The 19,428-nt window shown below is 33.9% G+C and overlaps 5 protein-coding genes and 1 pseudogene across 6 annotated transcripts, besides 3 other annotated features; 5 read left to right on the forward strand and 1 right to left on the reverse strand.

Annotated features, from left to right (window-relative positions):
* Window positions 1-290: 290 nt before the first annotated feature.
* On the forward strand, window positions 291-2,619 carry TVAGG3_0479010 (tetratricopeptide repeat domain domain-containing protein; the record flags this gene model as incomplete). The annotated part of the gene is made up of 1 exon (XM_001305673.2): window positions 464-2,056. One exon carries the CDS (start codon window positions 464-466, stop codon window positions 2,054-2,056), a length of 1,593 nt encoding a protein of 530 aa, XP_001305674.1.
* Window positions 2,620-3,225: 606 nt separating this feature from the next.
* TVAGG3_0479020 (protein ubiquitination) lies at window positions 3,226-4,251 on the forward strand (the record flags this gene model as incomplete). Its single annotated transcript, XM_001305672.1, has 1 exon — window positions 3,226-4,251. The coding sequence occupies one exon, from the start codon at window positions 3,226-3,228 to the stop codon at window positions 4,249-4,251; it is 1,026 nt and encodes a 341-aa protein (XP_001305673.1).
* Window positions 4,252-4,342: 91 nt separating this feature from the next.
* On the forward strand, window positions 4,343-5,305 carry TVAGG3_0479030 (protein kinase regulator protein; the record flags this gene model as incomplete). The annotated part of the gene is made up of 1 exon (XM_001305671.1): window positions 4,492-5,172. One exon carries the CDS (start codon window positions 4,492-4,494, stop codon window positions 5,170-5,172), a length of 681 nt encoding a protein of 226 aa, XP_001305672.1.
* Window positions 5,306-5,859: 554 nt separating this feature from the next.
* Window positions 5,860-7,350, reverse strand: TVAGG3_0479040 (mucolipin family; the record flags this gene model as incomplete). The annotated part of the gene is made up of 1 exon (XM_001305670.1): window positions 5,860-7,350. One exon carries the CDS (start codon window positions 7,348-7,350, stop codon window positions 5,860-5,862), a length of 1,491 nt encoding a protein of 496 aa, XP_001305671.1.
* Window positions 7,351-7,437: 87 nt separating this feature from the next.
* On the forward strand, window positions 7,438-8,094 carry TVAGG3_0479050 (acetylation-dependent protein binding; the record flags this gene model as incomplete). Its single annotated transcript, XM_001305669.1, has 1 exon — window positions 7,438-8,094. The coding sequence occupies one exon, from the start codon at window positions 7,438-7,440 to the stop codon at window positions 8,092-8,094; it is 657 nt and encodes a 218-aa protein (XP_001305670.1).
* A 5,995-nt stretch (window positions 8,095-14,089) lies between these two features.
* Window positions 14,090-14,465: a mobile genetic element.
* A 191-nt stretch (window positions 14,466-14,656) lies between these two features.
* Window positions 14,657-14,803: a mobile genetic element.
* A 332-nt stretch (window positions 14,804-15,135) lies between these two features.
* Window positions 15,136-15,395: a mobile genetic element.
* An 845-nt stretch (window positions 15,396-16,240) lies between these two features.
* Window positions 16,241-18,231, forward strand: TVAGG3_0479090 (annotated as a pseudogene). The gene has a single exon. A coding segment is annotated over exon 1 (1,991 nt).
* The last annotated feature ends 1,197 nt before the right edge of the window (window positions 18,232-19,428 follow it).

Genomic DNA, 19,428 nt, shown 5'->3' on the forward strand with positions numbered 1-19,428 from the left:
ACAAACGTTTCCATATAAGACATTGCATGAACATCTAAATATTCTCTCTAATCCTCATTTTGGTGCATAAAATATGAGAAATATTATTTTTACAACAACTTTGATGCCACTTATATAGACAACTGGGCATTTTGTGTGTACTAATATAGATTATGGAGTTTCACGACAATCAAAGTCAATGAATCAAAGGAAGCAAACTTGAAAAATATGAATTTTCCGAAATTTATATGAATATTTTTAAATTATATGATAATTAGATGTTAAGTTTTTTAATAATCTGTAGAAAAATTATAATTGAATAGATTGGTCACTTTTTCTAAAATCTCGTGTCTCTCTGCAGTCTCTTCTCCACTACAAAGATTCAGGCAACAAGAAGCTTGCACAGCAGAAGTTTTCGTCAGCAATTAGTGATTTCTCTCATGTCATCAATGAGTTGAAGATCACAGGCGTAGACGAAGCCCAAATGGTTATGATTTGCTTAATTAACCGCTCAACATGCAACTTAATGAGTAACAAACCAGATGAAGCATTCAGTGATGCCAATGAAGCAATGAAAACATACAATTTACTTCGTGATCCCATTGATACAAACAAAATTAATGCAGATAAGCTTAAAGATGACAAATTAACAATTCCTCTTGCAATTTCATATGTCCGTCGTGGCCAAGTCTACGAAGCCAGAGCTGAATTCCACAAAGCTATCCTTGATTACAACATTAGTGATAAAATCAATCCAAATGCTGATGGCTACCAAGCCCTTACACGCATATTCAAGAAACTCAACATAGTAGATATCAACCAGCAGGATCCAGACCTCAAACTCTTCACAGCTGTTTACCAAACGATGACTGATCAAGAAAAGGTTGTTGAAGCACTTTCAGAGTTGCTCCAGACACTTTTAGATCATCCACCAGCTGAATCCCACTTCAGCAAGTTCAGTGCTCAAGGCTGTGCAAGATTAATTTTCGGTATCATGCAAATTTACATGAACATAGACATCGTCGTTGTTCTTTGCATATCCATCAACAGATTACTTGCCGAGAATGGCGTTAAAGATGCTTTCAATGGCTTCCCAGTAATCAGAACCGCAATGGATGTCTGGAAAGACAACGAAGCTATCGTAGGTGACTGCTTACGCTTCCTTGAACTCATTCCAACCCAATTCAACGAGAAAATGATCGAAGGCCAAATTGTCCCAACAATTATCAACGCGATCAACGTTGAATTGCAGCCAGAGGAGTATGATATCGCATTCATTATCATTTACAGACTCTCTTCTACCAAGGAGCAGCTTAAGGAGATCGGAACATCGAATATCATCGAAATTATCAACAAGACTAAGACACTTGGAGGTCTTATTCTCCTTTCCAAGTTGTTCCAGGTACCAGATCTCGTTCGTCTCGCTCAAGAAGAAGGCGCAATGGAGTGGGTTGTTGAAAAATTGAATGAAAACAAGACAAATGCTTCAATTATTTCTGCAGCATCAATTGTCCTTGCACAGACATTCCTTCATGGCAGAGACACGTCAAACCAACGCGTCCAGGTCGTTCAAAGTGAAGAAGAAGAAAACGCCCGTAAACTTAAGTTTACAAAAACCGCTTCTCAAACGATCAGTATTCTTGGTCCGATTTCTAAGAAGAATAACAAAGATGCAACAATTGTATCCAACTGTTTCGCTGCAATTGCAAGTTGCGTCGAATTATCTACAAAAGATGTTCGTAATGAGCGCCTTATCCAAGCAGCCTCTGCAATGTTGGAACTCCACATGGCTAATGAATCATGCGTTATGAACTTGGTCTCTTTTTTCTTCGCATGCACACAATGCGACCTCAAAGCTGACGTAAAGGCCAATCCATCTGTTTTCCCAACAGTTATGAAGGCACTACAGAAGCATCCTTCAAACCAGTTGCTCGCAGAAAGAGCTGTTGCAATTGCTGCTGAATGCGAACATAAAATTGCAGAAGATTTGGTTGCTTTGGGTCTCAGACAGTTCCCAGAGTCAGCTATCCTTAGAAAATATGTTGGTATCATTAACATGGAAAGATTCAAACAATAATTTTAATATTTATTTGAATTATACTAATAAAAGAATAGAGCTATTTTTCACTTCATTTTGTATTGTTTTTTATTCAATAATGTCACATAATTCATGATATTAATCAAAGAATAGAACTATTTTTCAATACATTATGTTTCTAATCTCCCTATGCATTTCATCAAACAAGTCTTCAATTTGGTATTGCACCAATCTACTCCATTGCTCCTTCATCTAGAGTTTTAGGTCAAAATTTTAGTTGGAAGAAAAGAAGTCACTCAACTCAAGGTTCTCTCTGTAAATTGATTCAAGAAGTAATACTGTAATTATAGATTATATTAGTTGAGCTTATATTATATGTGTGTGATAGCATGACCCTGAAAATAAAAAATTATCATTTTCGTCAGACGAAAATGATAATTTTGTCACTTTTCCAGACGAAAATAATAATCCTTTATAATTTTTGAATGACTTTATCTCTCAATGTTTTAAACGTTTGTGAAGAGAAAAAAGAATTGATTATTATGCTTATTACTATATCTATTGGTAATAAATTAGAATGTCGAAATGAAATCGGCTATAACAAAAGTGATAATTATGAATTTAGTTTTTGAAAAGTATAAAAAATTGAGTATACAAAAACTTGAGTATAATTTATTTTCTATATAAGATTTGAATGATTTTATAACTAGGTTTAATAGTACCATTACGTGAGGTTTATATTCATATATGCTAATCGAGTAAAAATGATTTTATGCCATTGAATTTTGAAACTTTTATAAAAGCTTTCACTTCACTTTCTCATTTTTTACCATCAATTCTTATCTGTGTAAATAAAATGGTTTTATTTCAGCTAACAAACCCAATACTTCATAGAATTAATAATGTTCAAACATTCGAATGTTATATTAACAATAAACAATGTCGAAATCATGCTTAATAAGTATTTTGGTATAGCTTTTGCACAAAAATTATATGCAAATTATCTACTAGATAATAACATTTCAAAATTCGATATCAATATTGAAATCAAATCACCAGATACATATAATTGACTAAAAGAAATACTTCAATACCGAAAAACAGAAGTTGAATGCGATGAAACAACTCTGAAGGATTTGTTTCATGCTGGTGTTGAACTTGAAATAAATGAATTAATTGATTTATACAAGACACATATAATTGATAAAATGAGGTTAGACAAAAATAATTGTTTTGAATTTCTTGAATATTATTCAGGCATTGAATCAAATGAAAAGATATTAGAGATTTGTGATTTCATTTCTTCGCATTTCTTCGAAATTGATGAAAATAAACTCAAATCAATTTCTCCATATATTGGATATGACAATATCGAAAGAATAATAAAGAGCAAAAAGCTCTTTTTAAAAGACGAAGATTCTCTGGCAAATTTCATTGTTTCTCTCTCAAGAAAAAGTGAAACATTCTATCCATTAATCGAACATGTTCATTTGGAGTTTTGTAGTGAAGAAATAATCAATAAACTTGTTGATATAAGTGATGAAAATAGCAGCATCAATATTATCAAATCTCTTCGCGATTCTTTAATAAGATCAAGATATGTTTGCCATAATTATAATCGTTACAATATTCCTAAAGATTTCAGATCAAATGTTTCCAAATACAAGAACTCTAATGATTTTCATGATGCCTATGAAATCCTTGAAGAATTCAATCATATTATGATATTGATTGCAAACAAAGAATTTATCAGTGAATATAAGTTTACATTTCTTAATAAAATTTTACTCAAAGCATCTAAATACGGAAATTTAACAATTGTTAAATCCCTTATTGAAAATGGTTGTGATAAAGAAGCACAAGATAAATATGGATATACTCCGCTCATATGGGCATCAGAAAATGACCATCTCGACATTGTTCAATACCTCATCTCTATTGGAGCTGATAAAGAAGCCAGGAAGGATGATGGAACTACTGCGCTCATGTGTGCATCATATAAAGATCATCGTCAAATTGTTAGATACCTTATTTCTGTTGGAGCTGATATAGAAGCAAGGAATATTGATGGATGGACTCCCCTACTTCTTGCGGCATTAGCTGATCATTTTGAAGTCGTTGAATATCTTATCTCTGTTGGAGCTGATATGGAAGCAAAGAATAAATATGGAGAAACTATTCATAATGTTTCCTCAGATCAGATGAAAGATTATTTGTTATCAATTAAAAATTAATTGGATTTACATTTATAATACATATATCTCTCATTCATCCATTATCTCGGGATAAGTAAACCAATTACTTTCTGTTTCATTGATATCAAAGTTAGATTTTTGAATAATAACATAAAAGTAAATATCAATTTGGTATCTGCTTATCATCAACTACTAATTATTGCATTTAAAATTAAAACAGTAGCATTTCATCGTATCTGCATCGTCAAATTTTGAAAACGTGACAAGACGTCGCCTTGAATGTCGGGGCCGCGTTTTCAGCATAGTGATCAAGGCAAATTTGCCAAACACTCTGTTATATCAGATACAGAAAGCTCAGATGATTCAGATAAAGATAGTTTAAGTTGGATTGACTCATTTCTTGACCAACCAGGCAGTGATTGGTTCTGCCGTATTCCAGAAACATATATCAACGACGGATTTAATGTATACGGATTAGGGCTTAATGCTCCTCACGAAAAATTAGCATTTAAACAAATACTTGGAAAAGTCTCTGAATCAAGCGATTCTTTTGATTCAGATAGCGAAGACGAGATAGAAAAATGTGCAGAAAATCTATATGGTCAGATACACGCAAGATATATTTATACAGACGAAGGAATGAGCGAAATGATACAAAAATTCAAGGAAGGAGTATTTGGAATATGTCCAAGGTACTCTTGCAACGGGCATCATCTCCTTCCGATAGGATTAACAGATAAGCCTGGAGTAAGTACTGTGAAATTATACTGTTGTCACTGCAAACAATTATACCATCCAGATCCGGAACACGCTGTGATAGATGGCGCCTTCTTTACAAGAAGTTTCCCGCCTTACTTGCTCTTAGAACTTTCTACGAAAGATAAGAAAGGAGTTCATCAGACAGAACCATCGATGTTTACTAGCGAGTCACAGTCAGCGGCTCGTGTGTTTGTGAAATAAACTATACTTATATACATTTTTGTTTACACATTTGATATAATTTTTTCATTTTCAAAATTACTCAAATTTCCTGTTTAACATTCTGATTTCATTACATTTTTTCATGATAATATATAAAAGAATTAGAGAAACGATTGTTTGCAAAGAACTCTTGAATAATATAACCAAAGTCAGGAAATGTATTGTAAAATTGACTTTATTGTCATATATATGATAAATGTGATATTAAATCATCCTATATTTTGATATTGTATCAAGAGATATTTATAGTGCTGAAATGAGAGGAGCTTCTCCATTATTATTTTTCATTATATTCAACTGAGAAAAGATACATGGTAACTTTAAAGCTACTATTTAATGATGCCAATATGATTGAAATGTATCCATTGTTTCAAATTGTTTCTTCAAAATAATCAATTTTATTTTCTTGTTTCAAAATATAAAAAAAGTTTGGTCAATTTTGAATTTACGAAGGATTTAGGGCTTAATGCTCCTCATTTTACTCCGGTAAAACTTGAAAATGGTCATTTTCAATGCTATTTGGTAAAACTAAATCAGTCATCAATTTCTGCCAGAGCTATAACCTATCACAGAAAGCATCTTCCCAACATTTTAAAGCATTATAAAAAAGTTTGATTTTTGTGATAGACAGATATATTTTAATAAACAAAAAGGTATAAAATAATATTATAATGAATGCTTTGCAGAAAGCAGTGCGAGATCATTGAAAATGATGTTGAATGCAGGCATAGTCTGTTCGTCGTCTTTGTGAGCGAGCTTGTATTCTTCAATTGACATCATTTCCTGAACGATTGAAATAGTGATGTTATACAAAATAGAAAGTGCGAACAAGATCCAAAATGTTGCAGTGAAGAATCCGAAATAGTAATTAATATCATATTGCAACACCATTGTATCATAGAAGTCTTTTAATGAATCACCATGCATTGTACAGAAGAGAAATGCTGATCCTTGCATAGCAGTAGCAAAATTCTCACTCAAATGACCAAAAATACAATTAGTAAAGCAAAGGAAACCAATGAAAACAGTTAAACATCCAACAAGGAATTGAAGGATTTTAATGGCCGAATTGTAGAAAACCATCAAAATTAGAAATGCTGATGGCTTCAATTTGAGATATCTGACCAACAACATCGAATGCAAGAAAGAAGAAGCAGCCATTAAATAAACTATTGGAGGAATAGTTTCTTCTATGTCTTGGCCAACCAAAATATACATAATACTTGCAGCAATGGATACAATATGAGTCAACAAAGCAAATAAATCCCATTTATCGAACTTTTTCCAAAAAACATCAAATGGTCGCTGTCCAGAATCAGTTGCTTTGGCATAGCAGTATCTGTAAAGGTTGTATGTTTGATTTCCCATGATAATTAGTGCACAAATGTTGAGAATTCCGATGAAAATTGGAATTGAAAAATCAAATGTTGAAAGAATTGAATTTTGTGACGTAAGATCGAATTTTTCTTGAAATCTGGTATGTGATAAGTCCATAAATATCGTATCTGTGTCGTAATCATGTGTGAATTCAACAAAAACTTCAAGATTCATTCTTGTATCTTGAACTTGATGAGCAACTTGTACGTGATAGATACAAGACTCTGTAATCTTATTAAAGTATTGAAAATAACGCTTAATTATGTTTGATGTTTGTTCAATGTTGTTTTCATTAAATTCTAAGTCGATTTCAGTACCATTTTTAAGTTCTATCTTGACATTGCCATTGTCATTAACAATAATTGGATATGCACATGGAAATGATACAGGAAATTCGAAAAATCTCTGTAAACTTGTATTTATAACAGCAGATAAGTCTTTGTGATAATAAATTTGGCCAACACCAACTGTAATTCCTGCTGGCGGGTTGTGAATTCGAATATCTTTTAAAAAGAATGATGAAAGAGATTTTGAAAAATCAAGAGTAAATGCAACAGCACCTTTTTGATGAAACAGAGTGAAAAGGAAGTAACTGCAAAACAAGCTAACTTCTAAAAAGCAAATATAAGGAAGTTTGAAGTATCTATTCCAATTTCCAAAAATATGATGGGGTTTAATATTATTACGCATGCTGCTATGGGAAGCAACTCTAAATCCACCTTTGTTAGCACGTCCATCATCAAATCCAACTAATTGTAACCTTGATTGCTGAGGCAACATTTTTTTTAGAAAAAAATAATTTTTTTTATAAGATTAAAGGGTTCAAAAAATTAAAAATGGGGTAAATAAAAAGTGACACGAACAAGAATGAATGATTTTGAAAAGCGTCAATGTCTACATCTAACGAACAAAATGATCCATAAGGACCTTTGTCATGTTTTTAAGGACAAAGTCGACCCAGAACGTGATGGAGCGCCTGATTATTACAAAATTATCAAACATCCAATTGATTTAACAACAATTAAGCGAAAATTAAACTCAAATGAATATAAGTCGATTGAACAATGGGCTGATGATGTAAATTTGGTATGGAAAAATGCAAAAACTTACAACAACGAAGGAAGTGTTATCCATTTCATTGCACAAGAGCAAGAAATATGGTTTGCGCGTAAATACAAAAATATTCCAAGAACAAAAGACGAAGAATGGGTTTATCAGCTCCAAAAGGCTACAAAAATTTTATCTAGGTTAGCCACACAACCTCCTAACTCAATAGTCCCATCAGCTAATGTTTTATTTGATTTAACAAAGATCCAAGCAGAACTTGCACCTCTTCAGACAGTTACATTCGCCCCAGTTGAGAATAAGCCACCAGAGCCAGAACCAGTAGAAGAACAGCCCAAATCAGAAACACCTGAAGTTAAGGAACCAGAACCTGCCGAAGAAACTCAACCAAACCAGCAACAGCAAGAAAATGCTGAATTACCTGTTCAAGAAGCAAGTGATTATATAGATGATTTATAAATAGATAATAAATGTTTGCTATTTTTCAAAATTCTAGTATTTAATTCTTTTTTAATTTTAAATTATTAATTAACAACATAATTATGGCTTTGGTTCGATATGCAGAGCATTACATTTCCAAAATCATTATTGATCCTAGGTATTATTGGCTGAATTAAGATTGACACGATTTTTCTATTTTGTGAATAATATCTAGAATCAACAAGAAAGTTTCAGCCATTTATTCCTTTGTCTTTATAAGTCACTACATTAAAATGCTAAACCGACTGATAAATGAATAATTAATTTCTTTTTGTTCTTTAATTATACCAAGAACATACAACATTCTTACATTTTTCTCAAATGGCACGACATATGCCCCGATCACAATTCTACTTTCCCAACATTTAGAATAAGGTTATTGCCCTAAAATTCAGTTATAGACACTTAGGAGAGTATTTAAACCATGATATTTTGGCATATGATAGAGAAACATCTTATAAACATTTTCAGTATGTTTTCCTATAAAATAACGAGCTCACATGAAATTACTAAAATATCAAATTTTGATTTTCACTTTAAAGTTGGGAGAATACTCTACAGTGACAGGGTATACAATTTTAACCTTTGTTTTGATTATAAATAAAGTATTGATAGAGATATGAGTTGTACAGAATTATACACGAGGGTAATGGTTGTTGTTAGAAATTGTTGTTAAAGTTCATAGCATCTAATGTCAAGTTGTATGACCTCATATATCAACTGTAGAATATCTTCTCTTGGATAATATTTGCCATCTATGTTTATATGAATTTAATACCGGGGGTAGAAACAAGAATAGTCATTTAGTTTCGTCTGAACAGTACAAACATGAGTATCTGCATGTTTCATTGCAGTTGTTAAAGCAATATCTGATCTTGCACCTGGGTCAGCACTTTGGTTTCCAACTTCACCTGCAAAGTCCTTTGACAGATATTTGGTTGTATAGGAACATAAGTGGAACTGCAATATATTTGGCAGCTAAAGCATTTGAAAATATCGGGTCCAACATATAGACTGCAAGTCTGCTTTCTATTCTCTTGCATTCAAACTTTTCGCATGTGAACTTAATGGGTCCCAAGCAGTTCAGCAGATGAAATAATAGTTTACTTCATTGTTGAAGTTTGAGAAACAAAGTCTAAGTCAACTTTGTTTTGCAAAATTCGGCGAATGACGTTTGATTTGTTCCTTTACGTCTGTAATAGTGAATGGGTCTTGTGTGTGGGCAATGATCTAAGTTATTTTTGCTTGGAGTAAGTTCGATAGAAATTTTTCTGCCCAGTTTGGCAAGTAATCTTAAAAACCTGAAGATGAGGAGATGCAAAAGGAACTCTAAGTTTCAGTTTTACTTTGGTTACTGCTGCTGCAGTGTTGTCCAGAAAGGTTAACATAAACTCCTGGACGTTAGGGTCAAGTCTTCTTATTTTCTCAATATTGCATACTGGTTGTTTGTCTCTTAGCTTGTTGTTGTACTGAGTTTCTCAAAGCGAACATTCATAGTTTGCCCATGTTACTGTTTGAAACTAAGTCAGAGTTAGAATATATCTTATATCCCATGAAAACTTCTGGAGCATATTGGTATCGACATAGAAAAATTCCATTGCAACCTTTCTTGTCAGAAAACTTGGCAGAAGTTTTATTTCAATGTCTTGTTCCACGTATAAGAATGAGTTGTCAATAGAAATAAATATGAAACCTGTCGCAAGCATAATACTACTTTGTTTGAAGAACTTCTCCAAACTCACCTACGTTTCCATAAGAAACAGCAGTTGTATATTTCGTAAGTTCCAGGAACATATTTCGACCTTCTAATGGCATTGTCGCATCGTTTACCATTCGGAACATTTCCGTTCATGGCATCAAAACGTGGCGTTATATTCTGAGCGGCGTTACATTTCATATGGGTAAAAATATAGAATAGTTGGATTTATGTGTCATAATAGAACCCACTCTACCAACTTTACTTTCTTCCTGACTGAGTTTTTAACTCTTCTTTTTCCTTCATTGCCACATACTTTCACTAGATGAAGTTACTTTTCACTACTTTCACTTTGTTCTACTCTTTTCTTTGGTGTCGCTTTTTGGTAACTTCGCCTCTGCTTCAAGTTGTTGCATCTTTGCCTCATGTTCACCTAGTATGTTGTAAATTTCCCATGTCTTTTTGCCTTTGGGCTCTGGTCGCCCATCTCAGGTAACCTATATCCTAGAAAGATTTGTCATAGTTGTATTTGAGTCTTCGCGTATTGTTTGCATGGACTCTTTCCTGAGTTCCGGTTCAAGCTCTTCAAACAGAGGCTTGTCCATATGGAATAAGCTCGTTTCCAAATATATGTTTTTGTAGCCATTCTGGTTTTCTTCCATGTTACCAATAATATCTTTGTGAATGGGAAAGCTTTTACCCCAATGTTTCAGTCTTGCGTCAAATTTTCTGTAGTTGGTTTTATTTTGTCAAGGAACATGTTTTTCAATACTAAATTCATTTGGTACTGTCCATTTGAGTTTTCTTAAATATTCATCCCTTCTCGGTTCATTGTCTGCAAAGTAAAGTTTTTATGACATTTTGTAAACTTTCGTTTGCAAGGTCATTACAATAGGTTCTCTTCCTTCTGTCTCCCCTAACTTTCTTCTAAACTCTTCACCAAATATACCATCTCTATGGTTCTGTGTAGTTCTTTGAGATAAATGTCTAGAACGTCAGGTGTTATATTTCCATCAGCCATGTTCATTTCATACTGGTTCAAAATATCTTGCATCTTTCATATCTTTCAATGCATTAAAGCGCGCTGAAAATACAGCTATATCTGGTTCACCATTCACTTCCATTGCGTCTACAACTTCTTGGAATTGTGGTTTGTAAGTTTATGAACCACCTATCCGGATTAGCTTTATGAACCCATCTCATTGAGTTCCATAGTCTGCAGAAACAAAAGTAGGTTTGTTTCCATATTGGTTAGAGTTCTGAATGAACTTTAAACAATGTTTCATTTCTATATGTTTTGTTGAAATTTAACCTTTTATTTCACCGAGTTCAGCCAAAGATTGAACGTTATATGGTCGTAAGTAAAAAGGATTGTTGTATTTGCGTACATTTTCTTTCAGTACTTCCATTCTATGCTGAATATTTTTCATCTGATGTTGGAGTCTTTTGTATGTCGGTGAACATTTTTCGATATTCTTCTACTATGTCAGCCGAATTTTTCTTAGACTCTTGGAAAGATTCCATATTCCCCGCATACACTTGTTGAGGGTCAAGATTTTTCGGCTGTTCCAAATCTTCATCTAGTTCTGTGAAGTTAGTTTCCAAAGGAGGGACTTGTTTGTTTCCTTCAGGCTCTTCTAGCTTTGTTGCTGAACTATTTCTTCCATGTCTGGTTGTATTTGAACTCTTCCTGTTGAGTTTCTTGTACCTCATCTTGGTGGCATTTCATATATTCCGAGACCGTTTTTAAAAAGTTCCCTATCTAAGTCATCCGGACTCATAAACCTTTCTTCTTTCGTTCCGTCTCTATTTTTTACGCGTTTCATGAAGAGAGTTGAATTATCATTTAGCTCTGACACCAAATATCTCGGAGTAAATTCATCCATGTCATTTGATGATATGCTATTAAATCATATCCTTAGCGAGCTTGTTATTTTCCAGTTTGAAATTATATCCCATTTGGTGCTGAAACCATAAAGCTAAATAGGTTCGGGTCAGTATTTCCTTCCTTAACTTTCTAATAGCTTCTTTATATCTGTCACTAAAGTCAAGAGTATCTGGGTAACCATAGTCTTCCTTAAGCATTTTTAAGAATTCTTGGTTTCCTTGTTCTCTACTTCTTTTATGTCCTTGCTCTGTTTGTGGTTGGTTGTTGTGCAGGGTTTTGAACTGTTGGTTGCTGTGCAGTGTTTTGAACTGTTGGTTGTGGTGCTGGATTTTGAACTGTTGGTTGTTGTGTTGGTTTTGGTGCATGCCTGTGTCTGTGTCCATGTGACGATGTAAATGTTTTAGGTAGTCCTGGTGCAGGTGCTTCTCTTGGAGGGTTTGGTGGTATATAAGTTCCACCAGCTGGCACATATGTTCCATCTGCAGCATAATGTCCTACCTGACTTTTCGTTTTTAAGAAAGCATTTACTAGGTCTGTTTTGGTCTGTTGTAACTCTTTTTCTTGACTTTCCACAACAGTTGCTCTAACGGCGTCATAGCACTTTGAACTGCCTGTCTCGTTGCTGCATCTGTTATTTTCGTCATATTTTGTGCTACTTCTCTTAACTCTTTGTCGAAACCTTCAGACTTCAGTTTCTTTCCAGATGAGAAGTCGTTCACTAGTTTCACCTTACTATGAAGAGCTTCGAAGGCGTTCTTAAAGTCAGCATTCATTAAAGCTTCATTTGAACTGTCTTCATCCGCTTGTATTTTTGTCCTTATTGACCCTATAAGTTGGGCTGCTTTGGCGTTGGTTGGGCATCTAACCAGTCATTATTAGCTTTTATATATTCTGCGCTTTTCATTGCCTTTTGTGGCTGCGCGTCGTTATTTTTTATCTTCTTGTGCTAAGTTTTCATACTGTACGGTTGGTTTTGCAACTGTAAAAGTTTTTCTGCCTTTACATTTGCTTCAACTTCTTTTTTATACTCATCGCTATCCATATATGTCTTCAGGGCTTTTTGTTTTATTTCTTCATCTTTCAGTACTTTATATTGAGTAGTATGGTTTTCAAATTTATAACATCTTTTCCATTTTTGCTACTTCTGCTGCTTTTCTTGACACTTTTTTTGCATATCCTCTGTACTTAGTTCTTTCAGTTGTTCTTCTTTCTTCTTTTTCTCTACGTTTAACTCATTGAGTTTCTTGTGTGTCTGTCATATTCTAGTTTCTTTTCGTTTTCACTTATTTGTTTCTGTATGTCTATGTTTGACTTTTTGACATCTGTTATTTGATTTTTGAGTGAACTCAAATTCATTTGACTTTGAGGGTTATAAGCTGTTCCGTCTGCAGCTCCACCATAGCCTGCCATTTCGCTAAAAGTGCCGCTCTTTTAACCTCCACTCTGTGCACCAATAACTCGGCTTAAAAGCATAGGGTTGCTTGACATTTGTTGCAACATAGTGGGGTCATTCATCATTTTGTTGTCAACTGTTGTTGTGGTGTCAGTTTTACTATTGGATGTTTCAATGCTCTCTTCCTCTTACGTATATTCTTACGTAGCTTACGTGGCATTTTAAGTGAAGTTAAAAAGCGGTTTTTGACAGATGTTTATATGACACTTTTTGTTCAGCACAAAAAACTACTCGGTCAAAGTGTTGTCAGTTTTGTAAAATAACCGTCTTATCTCATTCTATAAGGGGAAAAAGGCTTCTCAAAGTATACTTCCTTGGAACGCCCGTAACTTTTCCTGTAGCGACGATAGACCCTTACTTGTCCGGACAAAGTTATACTAAACATCTTCAGGGCTAGAGGGCACGAAGTGCCTGGAGGCCCCACTACCTTTTTTTTTTCATTATCATTCAAAAATTCAATTATTCAAGTTGTTTTGTCCCGACGGTTTTTACGGTTATAAAATGGTTGCGAACTCAATCCATCAGCAAAATGTCGGTTGGGGTGCCCTTCTTGGCCTCCTGAGTACTCACCAAGATACCCCCAGCTCCCGCAAAACACCTCCCTTAGGTGAGCATTAACTGATGACATGAGTTAACAATTCTACAAAATCATCAAGCATGAAGGTTTATGATATATAAATCAAAATCTCAGAAACTGCTTGACTTTGCAAGTTGCTGTCTTTACCGGTTACTCTGCTGCAATCTCTTTTCTGATTGCAGGCAAAGTTCTGCATCCTGAGGACTTTGCCTTGCAGATATGCTTGTAATCACTACATGAGCAACTTGGTGTTGCAAGTTGCTGTCTTTACCGGTTAGCTTTTTTTGAAGTTTCTTCGCATCTTATATAAGCTCTAGATCAATATTTATCATCAGAATTTGCATCTCATAAAGCACGATATTAATCAAATAGGCAAATTTCATTCGGAGTCTCTCATTAAATGAGAAACTCCGAATGAGATTTGCTCTAAGGTAATGTACTTGTTATGCTTGGCCTAGAAGCAAGGAGGAAACATGTATATGGAATTCTCTCAATTGAGGATTCAAATCCAGATAACAGCAATATAAGTTAATATTGTTGTGCACCTCAGGTTGTTTATAGGCCCGAGAACGAGAAAAGAATTTATGGTGTGAATTGGCTCGATATATACCCACGCTCTGTAAAAAATACGTTATATTTTCTTTCATATGAGAAAAATGTTTTTCTTTTTGATAATACTATGTGCTTTGTTACTTCATAAATTGTCTATTTTTCTTATTAAAACCTATTTTTTCCGCTCTCAGAACGCGAAAATATGAACTACATGACGAGATAAATCGATTTCTTATGTTCCTAAATTTTCTCATTTTTCAATCTTGCTCAATACTCAAAAATAAGCAGACTCTCAAATAGAGAACATAAAATAACTCATATTTATCTAGGGCTGTACAAAATCGAGAAAAACATTGCCGTGCGGTAATATAGGGTCAAAAAAATCGCGCCTCGGCGGCTCCGCCGCCTCGGCACTATTAAGTGCGAATTATATTTAATATGTCCTTCTTTTTTTTCTTTTTTCTTCTTCTTTTCCTTTCCTTCTTCCTCTCCTTCCTCTTCTTTCCTTCTCCTTCTCTTTTTACAACAACGTCGAAGATCTTCGAATTTGATTGTTGGAAAAGCATCTATTTCAGATAAAGGATGCCTTTCTCACAGTCAACATACGAGGGTCCTGGCTGAAACGTTCTCAAAAAGCCTGAGATGGTAATTCTCTGATCACTCATAGCTGGGCAGGTAGTCATTGCTGACAATACCTGTCTTTATGCATGCACGCTTTCATGTATATGGGTTTACACTATCAATTCGCAAAGTTGTTCCGAATTCTTCCAAAATGGAAGGACCCGAAACAACTTTGCTTGTTAACGATACAGACGCATTACTTTGCATTGATACTGTGCTGAGTTGTGTAGAAAGTTTGATTAGAGTTGTTTTGTTCTGGTATCTCTCATCTTCTGATGAGAGAAATCAAAGCAACACAACTCTAATGAGTTTGTTTTCACTCATTTGTATGTAGGTTTTTAGTTCGATTGGAGCTGCTTCATAATGAGATCTCTCATCAATTGATGAGGGAGATCATAACAAAGCAGCTCTAATGTATATGCTCGTATTAACCGGGTTGTAATGCGTTGTAACGCCAGTTTGTAGTTCGTTTGGGGCCACTTCACATTGAGATGAGAAGAAATGATTAAAGGACTCTGAAAGGCTTTGGCCGTTGATTTTGTAATCACATTACTTGGAACTAGCTGGATGCTAAGCTGTGTAGAATGTTCGATTAGAGCTGTTTTGATATGATTTTTCTCATCATAAGATTGGAGGAATCATAGCAAAACAACTCTAATGGGTTTACCATCATCTACTTGTATGTAGATGTTTGGGAAATTGTCTTGTTAATCGATTTTCGAGATGACTTTCAAATGCTATCATCAAATGACAAACAAGTATAGATCTGCAATTTTCCCAAATGAACGGGGTGGATAAGATCCCAGCCCTATCGTCATCCCAGTGTCAATTTTACAAAAAAAAATTCTTAATAAAAATTTTTTATTAAAAAAATTCTTATCTTTTTTCATTGAAATTTAAATAATAAAATAAATTTGGCTGTAAAAACCATCAATTATTATAATTCTTATCGAAACACATGTAGAAAAACACTTCTCTTTTATACTCTTTCTATTTGAAACCTGTTTAGTTCAGTAATTAATAATAAAAATTGTGAAAATAGTGACTATTTAACTAAAAATATATTAAATGATGTAATAATGAGATATACATATATTTTACGAATTATAATTAGAAATTATTCTGGTCTGGGAATCCCAACCCAAAATCATTGAAAATTTGAATATATGGGATGGGCTACCCATCCCAAAACTATATTGAAATTTTTGAATTGATAATAAATGTATCTATATCTAAGGTATATTAGAGAATTTTTAAAAATTATGCATTAAAAAATTGAATTTATTCAAAACAAATTGAGAATAAAAATGCTTAAGTAATCACTTCATTATTTCAACAATGATTGATGCAGTACCGACGTACTATAAAGACACTGAGGTCGGTACTAAGCATCAGTATCTTAGATATAAAAAACCAGGCGACAAGTACGGAAAATATTATGTTAAATGCAATGAACTAGTAAAGCGTCCTGACGGAACTATATGCCAATGTGGAATGGAAGAAATGCGTGAGGATCATTTCAAAAAATGGATCCAAAACAAACGGCACATATGCACACCAGGAAAAGTAGCATCACAACAAACAATCGATCAATACTATCAAAACGTCCCAGCAACAGGGCTTACACCTATATCGTTAGGGGATATCTATGAACAGCTTGCTACATTTACTGGAAGATTTAACTTGGCTCTGAATACCTTCTCAAGCCCAGAGTTTACAAAGCTAGTTAAAGCCATTATAATGTATACTGCAGACTCGATGATATTGAAGTTCCCACAGTTACACAATGTTAACATCAATGTTGATAAACTAGCTTCTCAAATATACCAGCCTATTTCAACTGACAAACTAAGGCAAACAATAATACAAATTGCAAATTCAATCCATGTTGCAAAAGTTGATGAGTTTGCTAAGCTTGCCTGTACCTGTGTTGCCATTGATGAGGGGAAGACTCAGCAGTTTCACAATCTGGACTTCTCCCTCACAAATCCTCTGCAAAGCAAGCGGCCCTATCCTGTTGAGTCAATCCAAATGAATGGTGGAACATCTGAAGATTATATCCACTCGCTTACTCAAGGATTTAACAGAATCTTCATTAGAGATGTTAAGATCAGCAGTGTAGTTTGCGATGGCAATAAAGCGCAATTGAAATGTTTTCAGAAAGGATGGAATCAATCGTTCTACAACTCAAATGACCCAAGGTTATTCAAAATCTTGTTTATCCCTGTGTTTATGCCACAGGATTCATAATTGTTATCAATATATGACAACAAAAGACGTAGCATTAGGAGCAATTGTGAAACATATCCACGAAATATCAGCTCTTTGTAGAATCCATGTTGAAGACATCGGAGCTCTCTGTCCAAAGCATGTATCCACCAGGTGGATCTATGATTATAATATTTGTATGTTTATTATCAAGTATCAAGAACAAATTTCAAGATATACGCGTAATGATATTGAAAACATCAAGTTCTTAAGAGACTGCTTGGCAATTCTCAAGAAGCTTATTTCCACGTTCGAATCAGATAAAACCAAGATATCTGATTGCTACGTATGGCTTTGCAAGGGTATTGAAGCACTCCAATACCTTTCCAGCAGCAACAACAATCCTTTTGCTGGAATCCTTTCAAGATCGTTGTTGAACTATACCCTTGGATCGGACTTTGGAGGTCTTTGGTGCTTAGCCTTCGCTTTTACACCGAAAGGTAGGTATTATTTCAACCAAAAATTCGTCCACGAGCGCAAATCAACGAATCTCCGGCAATTAATTCATTTGATATTACAAACGTAACTTTCGTTAATCCAGTAGAAGACATTCAATCTATCTATATGGACTCTATCTTTGAAGAAGGTTCGACTGAAGTTTCTCTTGATATGGTTGAGGAGGGATCAATTCGTCAGGTAACTGCTACAATTGACCCTCCTATGCTTGATCTCGCAGATGTAACATCTAGTTCAAATCAGCCGGTTAACCATTTTGTTGCAGCTAGGCAGTATCTCAAAAGTATTTTGGAACAATTTCGTATTCCGGTCAAACAATAACAGATATTATTACACTATTTAACACGTATATTAATAGTGATAATGATATCTTCTCTGATGATATGATTCAAGAACGTCAAGAATACGGTTGGGAAGAAATCTCTCATAGAGATGGCAATGTATCAATCTTTGCAGATATCGCCCTTCGTGTTATCTCCGCTTCACCTTCAGATGCAACATGTGAGAGAACAATAAAAGACCAAAGATTGATACTAAATTTGAAAAGATTACGTTCTCACAAAATTTTATTAGATAGCCGAGAAATTTTAATGGCTACAAAATAAATATCTATATTTATTATTAAAAATTGTTTTATATTTTATCTGTTCAATATTTATCTCATATAAAAATTTGAAATACTTAATCAAAATTTCTATGTGTTTGTTTGAAAAGATCGATAGCAATTCATATTGTTGCATGCTAAGTTCGGTCAACGATAGAAATTGAGTGGAAATTAATCGTCGAGGAAGTACGATTATGTAAAGTAAAAAATGTTGTGGGATTTTTAATATTATATATTATTTTATAATAAAAATTTTTTGATTCATTTTAAGAAGCACATATATTTTTAAAATTAAATAGTTTTTCAATTTTTTTGAAGGAATTGAGATACTTCCCACGACAATAAAATTGAGAGGTTTACATTATGACTGATCTTAGCATGCAACAATATATCTTTTGAATTTGCTAATTGTGGTGATGGTACTATTATTATTAATTTTTTATTTTTATTTTTTTTTATTTTTTTATTTTTTATTTTTTTTTTGATAATATACTATTTAGATTTATACATTCATTCAATATTATGAAATAAATATTTCTAAATTGATCTGATTAATTTTGAACTCACAGATCAATTGATACACTGCCTTGCATCAAGAAGCGGAGCATCTTTTATGGACTCTGTGGAATATGCCCTCGCGATTTGATGTTTTGTTAACCAATCAGCTTCATTACTCAGAAATATTTTAACGAGATCAGACGTCACAATCATTATGCCACAGAGAGGGTAAATTCACAAATCATCAGGCTCGATGATTCTCGAAGCGCCTTAAATGCCGCCATGCAATTGTTCTTGACTATCATTATCCTTGAAAATATTCGAATCGAAGAAGATAATGGTGCAAGAGTTTTAGAATTGTTTCAGGTTGGAGAAGAAGATTCCAAAACAAGAAGATCTTCTCCATATCCTACAAATATTAGAACGTATGGGAAGATCTACTTCGATTTCACCAGGAAAAAACATATAATATGCTTCATTTTGAACAACAAGGCGATCCACGACTCATTATTTCATCTTTTATGAACCCACATATGCGGGATTCAATTCATTGATGAGAATAATCAAGCTCAATGTGTTAACATGTTAAACTTCCTGAAGATGGAAATTTCAAAGAATATTTCGAGAATAAGAAGATTACTCATGTGAATGATACCTCTTCATTGCAAATGACCGCGAATCTCAAGAAGCTCAGCCAGAA

Source organism: Trichomonas vaginalis, chromosome II, assembly GCF_026262505.1.
Source record: "Trichomonas vaginalis G3 chromosome II, whole genome shotgun sequence".
Classification (NCBI taxonomy): domain Eukaryota; phylum Parabasalia; order Trichomonadida; family Trichomonadidae; genus Trichomonas; species Trichomonas vaginalis.